Here is a 17,019-nt window from a genome sequence, read left to right as displayed (position 1 = left end):
TACATTTACATAAAATATAACTATTAAATTCGCTAAGAAAGTAAATAATACTTAATTTGTTTACTTGAATTTATCAACCTTGAAATGGTTGACGTCAATATTAAAATGTACGTGAATTAATTATTAATAAAATTCAAATGACTTTAATTGAACCCGTTATTTACCATTTTTCACTTCGATCGCATATCGATTGATTTATAGACTTCAAAATGTTTTTAGTGATGTTGCATACACTATAGTGCTCTTATGTAAGTAATTGGCATGACATAACATAAAGTCTAGGTCACAATTGTCGACCTCAAATGCCAAATAATTCTGGCAGGAAACCAACCAACATACTCACAAATGTAAATGTTATGCAGCTGCCTTTGTTACTGCAACACTCCCTTATGTTAATTTGATGGTATAAGGCCCTAAGTTTCTAGAAAAGTGATTCATTCGCCTTTACAAAAAGACTCAGTATCTTCAAATGATCAAAATCATAGATTGTCAGTTGATACATTAAAAATGCTTATTGGCCTCGGCCAATTCCTTAATACAAAATAAGGTAATAAAGGATAGAGTATAAATAAGAAAAATCAGAATTTATACTTCGATTTCGACATGAAAATTAGTATTCGAAGGTTTGATAGTAATCAAAAGTACAATAATTTCTCTGGGGAACATATATAATAGTAGAAAACCCCCAGTGCATCCGAAATAAATCCTGCGGGCTTTGATTGGTCTCCAAGTGCCGACAAAGATTTTAAAAGGTGAATCCATACCCGATTTGGGGCTTACGGGATCCCTTCTGGTATAAGAATATGTGAAAAATATGCAATAATATAGTTGCTTTTTGTAGCCGAATTTGCGTTCATACGTAATAAGACATTATATGGATTGCTTATAATATTTACGCCAATAACATTTATCATTGTTGATAATTATAGAAAATATAAGTACAAAGTCGGGACTCCGCGATTACTTGAAAGCGGATATGAACTAAACCAATCTCTCGATAAACGATCAATTTCTAAATGAAACAAATTGTTTATAAGAGTAATAGCATAAAAGATAGAAGTTAATATTATACAGAATTAAAGTACTTACTTACTTGATTTACAATAATAAAATAATAAATGAGACAGTACAATATTCTTTTTAAAAATTCTCTCGAACATATTAAAGAGTCATATAAGTTATCGTATACACCCCTAATTCTGTTTAAGATTAACGCAAATTAATAAATAGTTGAATATTATAATTTTCATATCGAAACTGTCATTAACTAAGATAACTTAAATTTTTTAGAGAAATTTTAATCTTGTGTGTAGAAAACTACAAATCTGCGTAGTTAAATATTTAAATTAAATATTATTTTTATTTAATATCAGATTTTTAAATAAATGGATAAATATGGGTTTAAAGTAAACAATCATTTAAGTATCCTAAATGTTTGAGCATGGTTTAAGCAGATATGTACAGCTTAGTCGAGTTTAAAATAGCATTGTTAATGTCACTGGGTCCATGAACTTGTCTGATGCGTAATCTGAAGGATTTCTAGATAAGTAACAAAACTAAAATAATATTAAATGACTTATATGAAGATTCGATTAATTACATGTATTTGAAAATGTTTCTGTTTTTGAGTAAGTTTTAAGAATTCTCCTTTAAGTCCTCAAAATGTGACAATATATAGAAGCATATTTGTATATTTCTTTTATATTTGGGATTTAAGGACCACGATATTATTTGATATTTTATTGAAAAAAAAACATGTGATATTACAAAGGCGCGACAAAACCCTTTTAGAAAGTTGTGATAGCTTTTATAAATCAATACATGAACTGTGATAAGTTTGCCAAGCCGAAATGAAACCATATATGGTTTCATTTCAGTTTAATAATTAAATTCACTAGCGAGGAAGGTTACAAAAAACAAAACTTCTGTTTAGAAATACCATTAAATACAATATTTCGCGATTGGAAAATGGGATTAAAGGTATTTATTTTCGTATTTTTAAAATAATCTGATTCGTTTTTTACTACCATAAATGCTTTTTCGCGTGCCTGACATGCTTTTGTAAGTAAATTGTTTCAATCTGGGAAAATTATACTCTTAAACCTGGAATACTGGTTTAACTGAAAAAAACGGGTTTTTAGAAGCGTCCCAATTTTTTACCCGCAATTGTATTTACGATGACTCACAGACAGGATTTGTCATCGAGACGCAAAATTGTTTCGAGTACCAGTTTTGATATTGAACCAATTTGCTTTCCGCAGGAAACCAATTTATGTACCGTGGACGTCGTCCATCAGAATCCATTACTTCTTCCCGTTCTAGAGACTATAGTGTGTATACAATACACAAAAAGTTGTTGTATCCAGATAATAGAGAAACCAATAACTATTATTATTTTTTAATTACCTTATAACCTTTAACCGTATAAAGAATTACAAAATGGAAGCGTTGAAGATGATAATAATTTGTTCTGTTTTTAAAATAAATCGTAAAACTACAGATAAACATATAGTACAGAGTACAGTTTAATCCACAGACTAATATAACTTTATAATTTCTGGTTGGTGAACATATAAAAGTAAATTTCACAACAAAAGACCAGTATAACGAGTTTTATCGATTTTAATTAAACTCATTACATAATTTTAAAACATAATTTGAATAATTGACCTAATGAGGTTATCTAATGACGTGTTTAATATATTATAATTAACCTATATCGAGTAAAATATTGGGTCAATAAAATATTAGGTCCTAGCTGTAATTCTAATTGACTTTGCATTACGCTGATATTAATTAATTTAATTCGATAACATCAACAATAATATTTGTACGTTTGTACGATAATTTACCCTTATTTTAAGCGATTTTAAGATTAACATATCAATAAATAAAAATCAACATTCGCAAACGGGGAAATATCGGATCGATTACGACACATCCTCAAGAGGTGAAAGCAAATAAATTCTGATAGAATATGTGATACTTATAGCTAGAAGGTGTAGCCACACCTTTAATGGTGAATATTCATTGAGTGAAAACTTGGATAAATTAAAATTTATACATATATAACTTCAACCGATTTAAAAAGATTCTAACCTTAGTAAGATAATAAAAATAATAATTGTTTTATAGATTATAAAAAAAACTGTACACACAATAAAGGAAGTTGCAATATAATAAATTTTAAACTACCTGGGTAAGGCGGGAGGTAATTCCGATCCATTATGACACTGTCAACTCGATCATGCGCGGGAGTCGACGAGGCGGCAAGGTTAGAACTGCACTCACTAATAAACCCGCTAACGTCACGCTTATTACAGCGGTACAAGGTCCAATTTAATTTAGCACAGATGACGAAAATTTGCCACGGTTTTAAAGTGCTTATTGTTAGAGAGCTAGGTGCCAATTGCCTTGAAACTACGATACAAATAGATTGTGATAGACATTAGTGCAACAAATGCTACCTAATTATTACGCGCTAAACTATGCCTTTTTTCTAGTATGTTACGGTAAAAAATTGCTTGATTATAATTGTGATGTTACATGACAAAGTGTATCTGAAGGTGACCCCGATGTAATATTTTTAATATTAAAAATAAAACAGTAATAATTTATGAATTTTATTTTTTTATTTGTTGAATGTGTCTTATGAATTACATATTGCATGTATAAGTGCAGGTACTCTATGACAACATTTGCCGTTAATGCTAAAAAAAATTATATGAAAATTATTTTTTCTTTATAAACGCGTCCGTTCCTACGTTCTTCCATACGATAATTTATGATTATCTATACTTAAGCAGTCTTTGTTAAAAAAAAATCTTATTAATAGCGAATCTGTTTGCATGCACTGTGTTGAAAAATATAGATCGGAATTCAAGTAGGTCGATAAACTTAATTAGATATTAATTTTAATTCACAAGACGAGACCGTATAGCTCTCAAAAAGGAGCGCGCCATGTGATTGTAATGGTAAGTTGCATAACTCATTGTATCACGTAAGAGAATTACTGTTAATCAATCGAAATAACTGCATTATTTATTATGTAATAGATTAAACCGAGACGAAAACTATTGTAAAAACCGCGTTTGTGTCAATTCTTTATTCAGAATTACAGTAATTTGTGGCTTTACGGTGGAACTTACAATTATTGTTCGAATTTCGTCAATTTTTTTAATGCAATTTTCATATCTTCCTGAAGAGCATTGATAGCTCAGCTCGGCCGTAATACAGGTTCAATAGGCCTAGGCCGTCGCAGGGTGCAGCAATTGCAGTTTCAGGTCGATTGTATACAATGAGCGGCATGAGGACTTATAGAGTTTGGGCAAGTATGGGGTGCTGATATGCCCATAAAATTTCGATATTTATTATTTTTGATTCCTCAAGCAATCAGGGGCTGCGAGCTAGAGCTTCACCGTCTAGGATAAATGGAAAGGCCCTAGCATTAACGGTCGCGGTCGAAGAAATAATGATATGTGTCCGTTATTTGCATTGGTCCAAATTAGCCATCTCCATCATCGTTTTTGCCAAGAGTTGCGCAAGAGTTGCAGTTGCAACACAGATTATAATCGGTTCAGAAAAAGTTTGCGTCTGTTCTTAGTGACCTACTTAAACTATATTTGAATTTCGAACCTAATTTAGGTTGATCATAATCATTCATTATCAAAATAATACTTACATCATGACTTATCTTTATCTATTACATTATGGCGTTAATGTGCAGGCAATATTCGGTTACTGGTATATAACTAAGTGTTCTTCATTAGTGTAAATCGTTTTAATGCCGATTGGTGACAGGTATTTCTGAACCAGCTCTTATTAAATTATTTTTATACAAGAAATACAAGACTGGACAGAAAGTAGAATGGTCCTTTAACAAACGGGTATTTAGAATATTACCTTGTTCATGTAAATATGATTATTAGCAATACGTTAAGTCTTAAGATGGCTGTACGTGGGCTAAAACGTGGGTGAGCCAGTGCTAAGATTAACTTATAATACATATTATTGTATTGCTAAGTTGTTTTTAATTCAATATTTCATTGATAATTTGTGCTTATTTTGTTATATTTAGGTAACACTATTTGCATATAAACATAAGTAAATTATTAACTTAAAAATAATAATGATTATTAATAAACTAGTTTAGACTAGAGTTTTTCGAGAAATAAAGAAAAATTTGTAAATGAATTACTTTCGCAAAATAGCATTCAATTAAAGTTCATTGACTTGCCAAATTACTTGAAATAGGAAACTTACCAACACCATCATTATTTGCATTCGAGGTCACTGTAACCACTGTACTCATTTTTACTCAGTCACTTTTCACAAGTCTATAGCATTTTACATTAGTTCACTTCACTTACAGTCACTATTCAAATATCGAATTTAATTTTGATATTTACATTTGCGATAAAATGCTACGCAATGCAGACGTCTGCTTCATAAAGGCAACGAAGTCGAATGCGTACAATTCTTGTTTCAATGGAGCCAGACAAAACAAACAATACAATCGCGAAACATTTATCTATTGCAAAACTGTACTGCACATTTCTTAGATACAGCTAATATTGAATGAAAAATCTACTTATTATATGATACAAATAATTAAGTTTTATATGTATGGTGTATAACATATTTTTACGCGTAGGTAAAAGTCCCGTGTAGCACTGAAGATTTAGCAGTAAAGATAAATAAAGTCATAAAGATTAATTGATATTACGATTATAATCTGAGAGAAATGGATGCGCACGATACTTACGTCACAATGAAATCTCTCTTTTTTATAACTGCTGAGAGAGTGACTTTGACATTTGTGTCTATATTTATTTGATCAATAATTAGTGCGCGAATTTAATTATATAATATGTGACGTAATCTTATTTTTTAGGATAAGATTAATAAAACAATTACATATATTATTAAGAATATCTATAGCGCAAAATCACCTGCATCATCACACCCCACATATTATACACCCTCACACACACTTTTACAACCACACAACACAGCCAATTTCGGTTTTACTTAGTATTGAATTTTTCCTTTAATAAATGATTGAATTTTTTTGTTAATATTATGTATTTCATCTTTGGCTATATCCTTAGTGTAATTTGATTTTATTATATATAATTTATATTAGCTGTAGGATTACGAAATAAATAAATCAAATATAAGATGCCCATATAAAGTGGTATTCATTGTAAAGAAGAGAAAATCAAAAGAATGCATCTTGAAAGAGTAAAAAGAGTCCAGTCTAGCGGTAAACGGGATGAACTAGAATAGCCGGTCGAGTAACCGTTACAGACGGCTACAATTAATAATCGAATTAATCAAGACACGTCAAACCATCATAGACCACGACTGAATTTAATAGTTATTCAGTTCAGTTTTAAACAATAGAATATTTGATTGAATCTTCTGAAAACGTGTTCATGATGTGAAATGTATCATATTTCACATTTTAAACTCGAATAGAAGATTATTGATGCTTCAATTAACAATTATTTCAGCAGTACTATTCTGAACAGTGATTAGGTAACAAGTAGAAACTAAACCTGGCTGTTGCTACTTTCATAAACCTACATGTAAATACATCTCGAATGCAACGGATTTGACTAATTATGGTATATACTAAATATAGAGATGTTGGAAATTCGCTTTCAAACGAAGATGGTGCAACGACCTTTGCATTGAGAAATGAAATTGAACATCAATGGTTTACAAGGAAGATGACTGTTAATTAATAAGGGTTCATACATTGAGATTCTTGATAAACGTATATCACGCATTCACACAGAATTAAATAATCATTTTAATAAATTGGATATCATATACTATATAGGCAATTGTTGAGAGATAAATTCAGTGGTAAAGACAGTCGTGAACAAAATATGAGTCGAGTAGTTGAACAAAAGTTGTATATTAAAATTTCCCTAAAATGGTTCACTTTAGGGGCAAAAACCGCAACTCAACTGACAAGTTGAAAACTTTTCTTAACCAGTTACCAGATACTGGGGGTCAGTATAAGCGATTTGGGTATGTATTGCGAAAGCCTGAAGGTTGATATTTACTTGAATTTGCATGTCTGGCAGAAATTTGGCAATGCCAGCTTTGGACATGCAACTTAACGGGACTTGTTTTGTAAAAGTTTGAGCCATTTTTAAGATTGATAAAAGCCTTTCATTTAATTTCAACGAACAAATATATTATATCACTTGTATTTAGAGACAGGAGGTTAAATTACCAATTATATTTTATTGTTAGAATAACAAAAAAATAGTTCGAATCAATTATTTATTTTAATGCGAACATTGAAATCGCAAAGGTTATCGCAAGAAGCGAATGCTTTTGCTACATCCAAGAATGTAATATCAATATAAAAATAACCCTTTTAAGCTATCAGTGTAGGGTTACTATACAATAAAATATAAAAGAATCTGTTTCGACGGACTGTATTTTATCTAAAATTTTTGGAAATACTTGAATCAAGATAACTATACAACACTTAACAGCGATAATTGATTAGAATTGTAAAACAATAAAAGTTATATAATATATTTTATCTAAACACGGAAGAATGACTGAGAACCCTTATCGAACTCTTTAAATTAAAGTATTTGTAAAGATTCATTATCAAAGCAAGAAGTAATTATCGCGTACCTACTTCAAGATTTTCGTGACATTCAAAAGAAGGTTATATATGTTTACACAACGTGATTGATTTTTATCAAGACGAAAATAAAATCTTAGCAGCACTTCAAATTCTTGTTTTACATCGAAATAGAGTGCCTATTTTTGTCTTACGAAAAAAGCAATCTAAGCACGACGAAGCTTCACCTTAAAAGGGGTGTGTAGGTTTTAGTCATAGACTAGAGATGATGTCATCGTTATATAGATAAAAATTGAACAAACTAATGCGATAGACATAAAAGCCACCAGTCAGTATAACTTAAGTTCGCCTGTGAACAAAGAGGCAAAAGAGAACGGGACATTTTATCAGAAAATTTTGTTAACACATTATACTTCCATCCACACAGTATATTTCCATCCACTCAATTATATTTAAAAAACGTTTTTATGTAGTTGACGTGCATCACCACTGTGAGGTCAAGTTGCCCCCTGAATTATTTCAGAACCAATTCGACTTTAAGAAAAACAGTACCAATTCTTAAAAGACCGGCAGCGCACTTTTAAGCCTTTTAGCAATGTGAGTCCATGGGCGGCTGTATCACTTAACATCAGATGAGCCTTGCCTTATGTTATATTATTAAAAATGAATAGGAACATCCTACGCGGCCGGTTGTATACCTCATCTTTCGGTTTTGGTCAGTGAAAAATAATAATAAAACACATATAAAACTCCTACTCGCCTCTTAGCGCTGTATGGATAAAATAATTGTACTAAAAGACATTTCGAAGGATTATCGAAAAACGAAACTGGACTGGATGATGTCACGTTGTAACCAACAAAGAGAAACTTGTTGCACAACTCTTTCTTTACGACCCGGATTTTAATAAATTGGTTTTACATCAATAATTCATCGTAACAACTAATTTTCTATAAATTCCCCTTCATTTTATTTCTATCAATGATTTTTATCAGCACTACTTTTTTTAACGCATACATAAGCTTGTTTACTAACAATGACTGGTCATTTCATCCAATTATGAATTTGAGCAGTAATGGACTTTTCATGAGACAAATGCATTTTTAAATACGATCCGCATTTGTAAAAATATTATTTTACGAAACATAAGGCGTAAAAAATACATATTAACTTTGATTTTATTTCTACGAAGGTTGTAAGCATTGTGCTATACCGCTACTGTGGTATTACGCGATTTGAATTTCGAATTTTTAATAGAATCGCGTTTAGCGAAAGTATAATCACTCATGCGCATCCAGTTTCTCTTGAATACTTTTCTTCGAATGCTGGTAAATGTAAAATATACACAAGACATACAATCACTCGCGATTTATAGCCACAACGGACACGTGTGTCTCGCGCGACAGTCACAGCTGATCTAAACGCCTACAATTTGTTTAAAACTGGTTAAGCGCTTAAGGCGATTGAATATCGCCTTGACAATACAATCGCTTTATAGATTTAAAACAATAACATTTAACGTTTATGTATTTATTTGTTATTTTATGTATTGATTTTTGATAGAAAAAGATAATGTAAAAATATTTATAAAAAGAACGCAAAACGGATCAATCCCGATTATAATGCAACCAACAACGCTAAATAAAATGGGAACAGAAAAGAAATCTTTGTGAAATCATTAATATTGATGATGAATAAAAAATAGCTCAAGCAATTTAAATAATAAAAATTTCGCAATGGATATCAATATATGTATGAAAAAGTGAGTTTGTATGTTTTACTTTAACAAAGCCATATTGATTGATTCTTAAAAAGAGGATGGTTTTAGGTTTACCCGTATCCGGTACTGAGGACTTGTTCATCAAAATAATTCATAAGCAAGATAAATAAAAATCTAATACATATATAAAATTCTCGTGTCGCGGTGTTTGTAGTTAATTTCCTCCGAAACGGCTTGACCGATTCTCATGAAATTTTGTGTGCATATTGGATATTTCTGAGAATCGGACAACATATATTTTTCATCCCCCTAAATGTTAAGAGTATTTAACCCCGTAATTTGAATCGTTCGCACTTTTATTACATTAATTATCAATGTTTCGCTAGTCGTGGACGTGGTCGGTAACTTTTTTTATATTTTATTCCAATGTGTAGTCATCGACCAAAGACATTATTTATCCTAAAAAGATTACGTATATATTTAAACAATCCTTGACCTTGTGATGTCTGGTTTTTGACTATGTTAAGTACAAATCTTAGTCTTATTAGATAATTTTGGTCTGTGACTAGAACTTCATACTGAAGACGTCAATGAATAGCACAAAAAGTATACTTAAGATTTTCATTCGTATATTTTATTTATTTGAATGCCCAGCCAAAAGATGGAATATACCGATTCATGATGTCGCAAGAGCATTGTTTATGCTTGAGAAATTGGGTTACAAAAAATATTGTAACTGCATTTTATAAAAAAATCATTGTAACCCACAAAAGGACAATTGTTAAATGTACTAAATCAGTATTTTTAGTAAAGAGAATTTAAAAAATAATACTCACATCGACTAGATTTTCTAACATTCTTGACAACAATTACGATCTTAAACACCATTTTACGATGGATCCGTACACAAATCTAAATGTAACTGATGTAAATTTTATTAGTGCATCGTTAGAATTTAATGTTTACTCTATATTTTACACAGCTGATGTCATAGCTATGATCCAATGGAATAAAAATGATTTTATTTGTCTTTGAAATAAAGAGTTTTAAGGATTGTTCTTGTCATTGCACTGCACGTACATTATGATAACTTGTTGATAGGAAACATTTTATATACGAAACCAATTGAATGTTGACATTTTAATATATATTAAAATGTCTTGGTTAACTAGAAAAATGAAGAATGTTGTATGGTCTTCTTTAGTACAATTAAATTTCCGATACGAACAAGAGTGATAATCGAATTTATTTAGGATTCAAGCGTTTTAATCTTTTTATTAAATTCCGCCAATCGATATGATGGTACCGTGAATGTAAACATGTAAACTTTTTTAAATTAAATATTATTAACATTCAGTCTTAGAAATGTCGCGTTTCGATAGCCAACTACCGTCTTTGACAATTGTTCTAATGCTCTTATTAATTTACGAATCAATTAAAGAATGCTTGCTCACGTGTATTTATTTGCAATCAGAACAAAAAAATCGAAAGCTTGAGACTTATTGTACGTGTATAAAGGGTAACGTTTATAAGCTAAAATAAACACACGACACACACAACTCCAAGTTGTGTTACATATTTAGAAATCCTATTTATGAGCCGTGTTATCTCTTAAGCATCATCGAGTAAAAGCATTTTAAAAGCACTTAGCCTAATTTATCTCACTTTTACGTCATTTTAAATACTGTCATAGCATTACAGCTTAAGTAATAATAAAGTATTTTAGCTAGGCAGTCAAAAACTAAATCATAAAAAATATTTATGGTCAAGAAATTTCAATCAAATTATAAGTTCATTAAGTTTACAGAGACTTGTAGTATATTCCGATAGTAAATCATGACTATAAATTTGATGTGAAAAATAATTAGGGAGTGCATATTATCCGACTAAACTTATTACAATCTTTAAAAAGGAGATGGCAGAAATAAATTTAACGCGTTATAAGTAGATTTTTGCACACATATACTAAGACAAAACTATTATTAGTTCAACACTCATAAGAAACGTTTTGTAAATGCTTTAATTGTAAAGTTAATCGTTATATGTATTATGTAAAGCTAATTAGCAAGGACATTACATCTTCACTTTCGTAATGTTCCGCTTTCGTTGGCAGAAATAGATGGTCGTCCTCCGTATCGCCGTTTCCGGGGTACTAACAACTCAGTTTGTCCCAGTTATTATAATAACTTTTGGATTTATTTCGATACAAAGGGTTAGCCCGTTGGATTGTTTTGTTTGAAGTTTTGTAGAGGTTTTTTGGAACAAATTTAAATTAGAAAAAATATCTTTCTTTATTTAAAAATGACAATTTTTAGTGACAGACGTTGGAACTTTAATGTATCTATTTTTCCAGTTGACTTATCCTTTGTCCATGCATGTGGTATAAAACTTAGAGCCTGAATGGCGAATTTAATCTTGAATCACAATTCTATTTAAAAACAAAACGTATAAAAGGAATTTAATTAAATATTTTCATGAAGATTTACATAATTGAGATAATTTTAAAAGTGATCTCACGATAAATAGATAGTAAAAAAATGGATGCGTATTATTTGTAATAATTATAGCCAATTATTCTCAAAATAAAAACTAAACCGAGGCAAACAGGACTTAAGTACTGAGAAATAAATGCATTACCTTGATCGAGATTGTACAAAGGTCTTCGTACGAGAACCGGTCAAGAAACGAATAAGGCTGCAGCTTCGTATGAATTATACAAACTTATGCTGGTAATTATACTTTAGTGAAATACGTAATCAACTTTTTTATATGAAACCATAGAAACAATTTCAGAAAGAATGTCCAAATATAAGTGGTACTCTTTGGTAAAAGTGTTTGGAAACAACGAAATACTTGTTAATGATATAAATAGAGTACGAATTATAAAATAATAACATTGATTTTTTTTTTTGAGATTATAGCCTGGTATCTAGACCTTTAGGCCAAATAAAAACATTGATATGTCCTAAAATTACAGGTGATACGCACCGGTTTCAAACCGCAGGACCACAGAGTTTGCAATATTGAGTAATCAGATACTGCGAACTTAATACGTTAACCGGTGTACTGCCACTAATACACATGCACTTGTTTTGTTCTTACTTAATCCAGTAGCAGCACCATCAAGCTTATAATAACCTTTACATCATAGCCGTTTTATTTCTAGTAGATTTGTTAAACTAACAGCCTTCACGTTAGTAAATGTCACTTGTTAAAAAATATCAATTTTAGCCTCAAAATAGATGGCGCTGACTTTGATTTACAACTGTAAAACAAACATTACAGTGCTAATATGTAATAGCCAGTTACAACATTATAATTGTAATTTAAGGTTGTTTTGTTTAATATAATTTATTCATAATAATTTTTGACAAACCTCTCGCATCCCGCTGCAAACCAGGCGATAAGGAACTGTCTGCTAAAGCCACCTCCAAGAGTGTGATGTTCTCACGGCAACGCGTTACGACCTCCGTCTGTGTAGAAAAAAGTTCACTTTTCTAACAGATCCTTATATCTTTCGCCACGTCTCATTACATTAATTACATCTTCTCAAACACTTAGGACATATTTTTTAAAGCTGATTTAGGTTAAAAAAACCAAACATGCCGCCAATTCTTAAAGCAGAACATTACACGATACGGATTAGAAAGCGAGGTCAATTGTCAAAAAGTTTTTAGAATTTCGAAAATGTATAAAGTCCTATTTGCTTTATTTTAAAATTTACTATACAATTGTTCTAATAGAGAAGGGTGTTAATTGACTGAAACTCCATTTTTACTTTCAAACTGACTCATTTATTCTCGTAAAAGTTTAATACAAAGATCACTGTGCGCTTGACATTTCGTTAAACATCAATTAACATCCTAACCCTAATCAACTAGTTAATAACAGTATAAAATGTTAGTTAATGAGATGAGGAGTTCAGTCAAATCACATTTGTTAATTAGCGGACACCTATTGATTAAGTTTAAGTTCTACTATTTATATAAATTATACAACGAAAATAAGTTATTTGATAATAAATACACGTATGAATATCACGGTCGACATAATGACGTTTTAATTCGTCCACCATTGTAACGAAGACGTCAAATGTGACATCTGTCAATTTGACATATCGAATGACTTTAGACAATGGCTTTTCCGACTATGCCAACGTTTGCAACCTGCACCCCTTTAACTTTCTTAGATCATAAATAATACTTGAGTCTAATAGCTTGAACCTAGCACCGAGTTATATTATCACCACCAATATTAGAATAGAAAAATGAAATATAGAAGAATATTAACAGGCAGTTAGTAGTTAATTCTACATTCACAATCACAAATGCTGTTAGTGTTATAATGGCGCTTCACTTGACTCGTCCTGGAGGGTCCTGAATTTATGGCAAATATTAAACATTCAGTATAAAAATCGTCAAGTTAAGCGCACGCACAAAAAATCAAACAAATATAAAGGGAAAAAATTAAATGCACACACGCACACATAAAATATAAATTGATACACATGCAACCCTGAAATACTTATATATTGTTATTAATTTTTTTTAAGAATTAATCATAGTAGACACCATTTTAATACTTGCCTAATAAATTACTTAGTCAACCTAGTAATGATTAAAATAGAGAATGTTTCCTTATGTATTTTTACAATATATAAAAAATCCTATAACAATGTCTCAATACGGGATTTTAATTAATACTTTTTTTGTAACATTCTGTATTTAAAACTGCGTTTGTCAGACTATTCATACAAAAAAAATGCTTTAGAATTTGTACCTATGTAATATTCAAGAATAATTTAAAAATAAATAACTAGGAATGTATCAAATAGGAATGGCATTTTATCGACGCCATAAATGGAGATATATCTAATTCTAACACATGTATAGAAGGTTAAATACGTGCTTAGGTAAGACATGCAATTGAGCGAAAAGATTTAACGCCTCTCTTAGGCCGAATACTTAATCAAGGTTTAACTTGTCTGTGTTCTTTCTTACAAAGAACGAGACAGCACTATTGAGATCAATATCTTGACCTCGACCGTTTGTGCGAATCCTAAATACTTCGCAATCTGACAATCGCAGCGTGCCTAACACGAGTACTCAGATATAAGATAATAAATATAATACAAGCCCAAGCCAAGTGTCATTGAAGATGTATGTATACTATAATCATTATGGAGAAGGCGGTGACTGCTAAACATATTCTAGAGCGGAAGCATGCGGGTCTTGTCACACACGAGCGGAATTCGTCATCCGCGTCGGTATAGCTACTGTAATCTGTATCGAATTTCCTTACATAGTCGAAAGCGCGAAGGAGGTCCGGAGAGTCCTGCCGCGCCAGTAACGCCTCTGTGTCCTCTAACTGAGTGCTCGACCGACGAACTAGCGACCTCACTTCTTCCGATTCTGAGTCTGAATCACCCCAGTTTCTCCTGCTGTGTTTCGGCGAAGATGATTCTTCAGAATCGCCACTCTCATTAGATCTGCGACGCAACTCAGATAGCGCAACCTTTTGTAATTCGGCTTCACCGTGTTCCTTGCGTCTTCTGTTTAACGAGTCTAAAATGTCTGGACGGTTGTTGACTTCGGTGTACTCTAAGGAACTGTTTACCTCGTCACTGGTTAGGTTTGAGCTGTGACGTCTGCGACTTAATGCTTGGACGTTTAGTAAATCGAATTCGGGCGATCGTTTGTTGTTTCTTCGCTCATTTTCGGAGGGTTTGCGTCTGCGCACGCCGTCATTACTTTCAATGCTTGTGTTATTTCTGGATCTTTCGAGGCTGTCCAATAGGTTTTTCTTGCGTTCAGCGCTGGACATTGACTTTTTGGGTTTTCGGACAGGGGTTTCTACTGGAGATGTTCTGGACGGTCTTTTATGTCTAGGAAGGCTTCTTTCTCTGGACATGTCCGATTGTGGTCGCCGTCTACGTGTTCCACTTGGGCTCTGATCGTTTTCTGGTTGTGCCGAGAGGCTCGAGCAACAGTCTGATTGTGAATCTAAGAATGCTCTGTAGTCATCACCGAATTCCAGTAGACGCCGGGCAGCATCGGAGTCGGGCGCTTCTGAATATGGCTCGGAGTTGTATTTTTCCTGTTGACAAATAATGGTTATATTTAATAATTGTTGTAAAACAAATAACTTACACACAGCTTGTACATAGTTATGTTTATTGTATACAGTGGTGCGCCATTTAGAAATATTGATAGACACGCGACATTATTACTGAGACCTTAATATTAATTGGTATATTCTTAATTACTATGTGGTTAATCACCGGTGCGCTTAAACAGTAAATGTAATTTAAAATTAAGTAACGACACAATCACATTCATCAGCTTTTCAATTTACTTTTCTAAAGATGCATTAACTCATTCTGATATAATATCAAAAAAAAAAAATTGAAAAATTACCTGATAGAAATCCCAAGCCTGTTCCGAAAACGAACTATGCTCTTCCGTGCCAGCTGTCACACTCTTATCTGAGTCCTTGTCAACGCAGAGGTCCCACATTTGGCTCGGATCACCTAAGCTTAGTGCCAAAAACGATCTCTCTCTTTCCATACTTTTTGTCAATCTAGGTCTAACTATACCTCCCTCTGGCCCAAGTTTAAAGCTGGGTGTAACTTGTTCTAATTCACTTTGTTCAGGAATGGCACTATCATCCTTTGAGGAAATGTGGGTTTTTTCGATGCTTTTTCTTAAATTGGCGATGACAGCCACTTGTTGTTTGAGCAGTTCTTCGTCACTGTCATTGCCAGAGGTGGATGTTGTGTCAAATCTGGAAAAAATATAAGTCTAATATTACTTTTTTTCATAACCAATTTTTGCGTATCTAAGACGGTCTATGTAACATGGTTAGCTTGTCAAGAATTGAAATAAATTCATACCCATTAGGGATTGGACATTCAAATTACAAGCAATGCTTAGATATCCTCTAGGATATATTAATCTTATTTATACACACTATGTTAAGAAGTTATTGCTAAGCATAGGCTCAATAAGTATTTATGAATGAATGAATGAGCAAATGATAATATATCTTAACACACCTCTTTATATATTCGATACGATTACTCGTTGCTTCAATATACTCCAATTACTGATTTTGTTAATTATCTATGAATAATATTTTATTTTGATATGCATAGCTATTTTCTCACTCACCTACTCTTCCTACTAGTAGCTGGGTCACTTGCAGCGCTTCTTTCATTCTTCTCCAACTCCGGACTTAATCGACCACAGAAAGAGAGTGACTTGACCAATCTCTCTCTCCTTAGAGTGTTGTTGTGTCTTCTGAGTTTTAGTCGCTTTCTTCGTAGCCAACATTGCTTGTCGTTCGCCTCGACGCACGACGTGCACGCTTCAGTCATTGTGTTTGTACTTGAAATGTGACCCTGAGAAACATATTTAATTATATAGAGAAAGAGCACTATGCCTTTAGTACATAGTAAGTTTTTAGTGAAAACTGAATATATGCCATTTCTCTATCTGATCTCCATGGGCATATTTAAGATTATGTGAGTCTTTCTTTTTCCTTACTTATGAGTAATGTATAGAGGATTCAAATATTTTAAAATACTTCATAGACAACTTAACAATGACCTATATAAAGTACTCCAGATGAGTTTCTAAATAGAGAATAAAAAAAATACAAAGATACAAGCAAATGTACATAGCGTAA

At 32.0% G+C, this 17,019-nt stretch overlaps 1 protein-coding gene across 3 annotated transcripts in view; it reads right to left on the bottom strand.

Annotated features, from left to right (window-relative positions):
• Positions 1-17,019, bottom strand: part of LOC110992394 — a 189,640-nt gene that overhangs the window by 6,248 nt on the left and 166,373 nt on the right. For all 3 annotated transcript variants that reach the window (XM_022258199.2, XM_022258201.2, XM_022258200.2), the window contains 4 exons: positions 16,503-16,732; positions 15,750-16,116; positions 14,635-15,429; positions 12,710-12,806 (listed from right to left, as the gene is read on the bottom strand). In XM_022258199.2, coding sequence (XP_022113891.2) covers positions 12,710-12,806; positions 14,635-15,429; positions 15,750-16,116; positions 16,503-16,732 — 1,489 coding nt within the window. The remainder of the gene's footprint in view (positions 1-12,709; positions 12,807-14,634; positions 15,430-15,749; positions 16,117-16,502; positions 16,733-17,019) is intronic.

This window comes from Pieris rapae, chromosome 6 (genome assembly GCF_905147795.1).
Source record: "Pieris rapae chromosome 6, ilPieRapa1.1, whole genome shotgun sequence".
Classification (NCBI taxonomy): domain Eukaryota; kingdom Metazoa; phylum Arthropoda; class Insecta; order Lepidoptera; family Pieridae; genus Pieris; species Pieris rapae.
The sequence above is the reverse complement of the archived record's forward strand: the minus strand, read 5'-3'. Positions and strand labels throughout refer to the sequence as shown.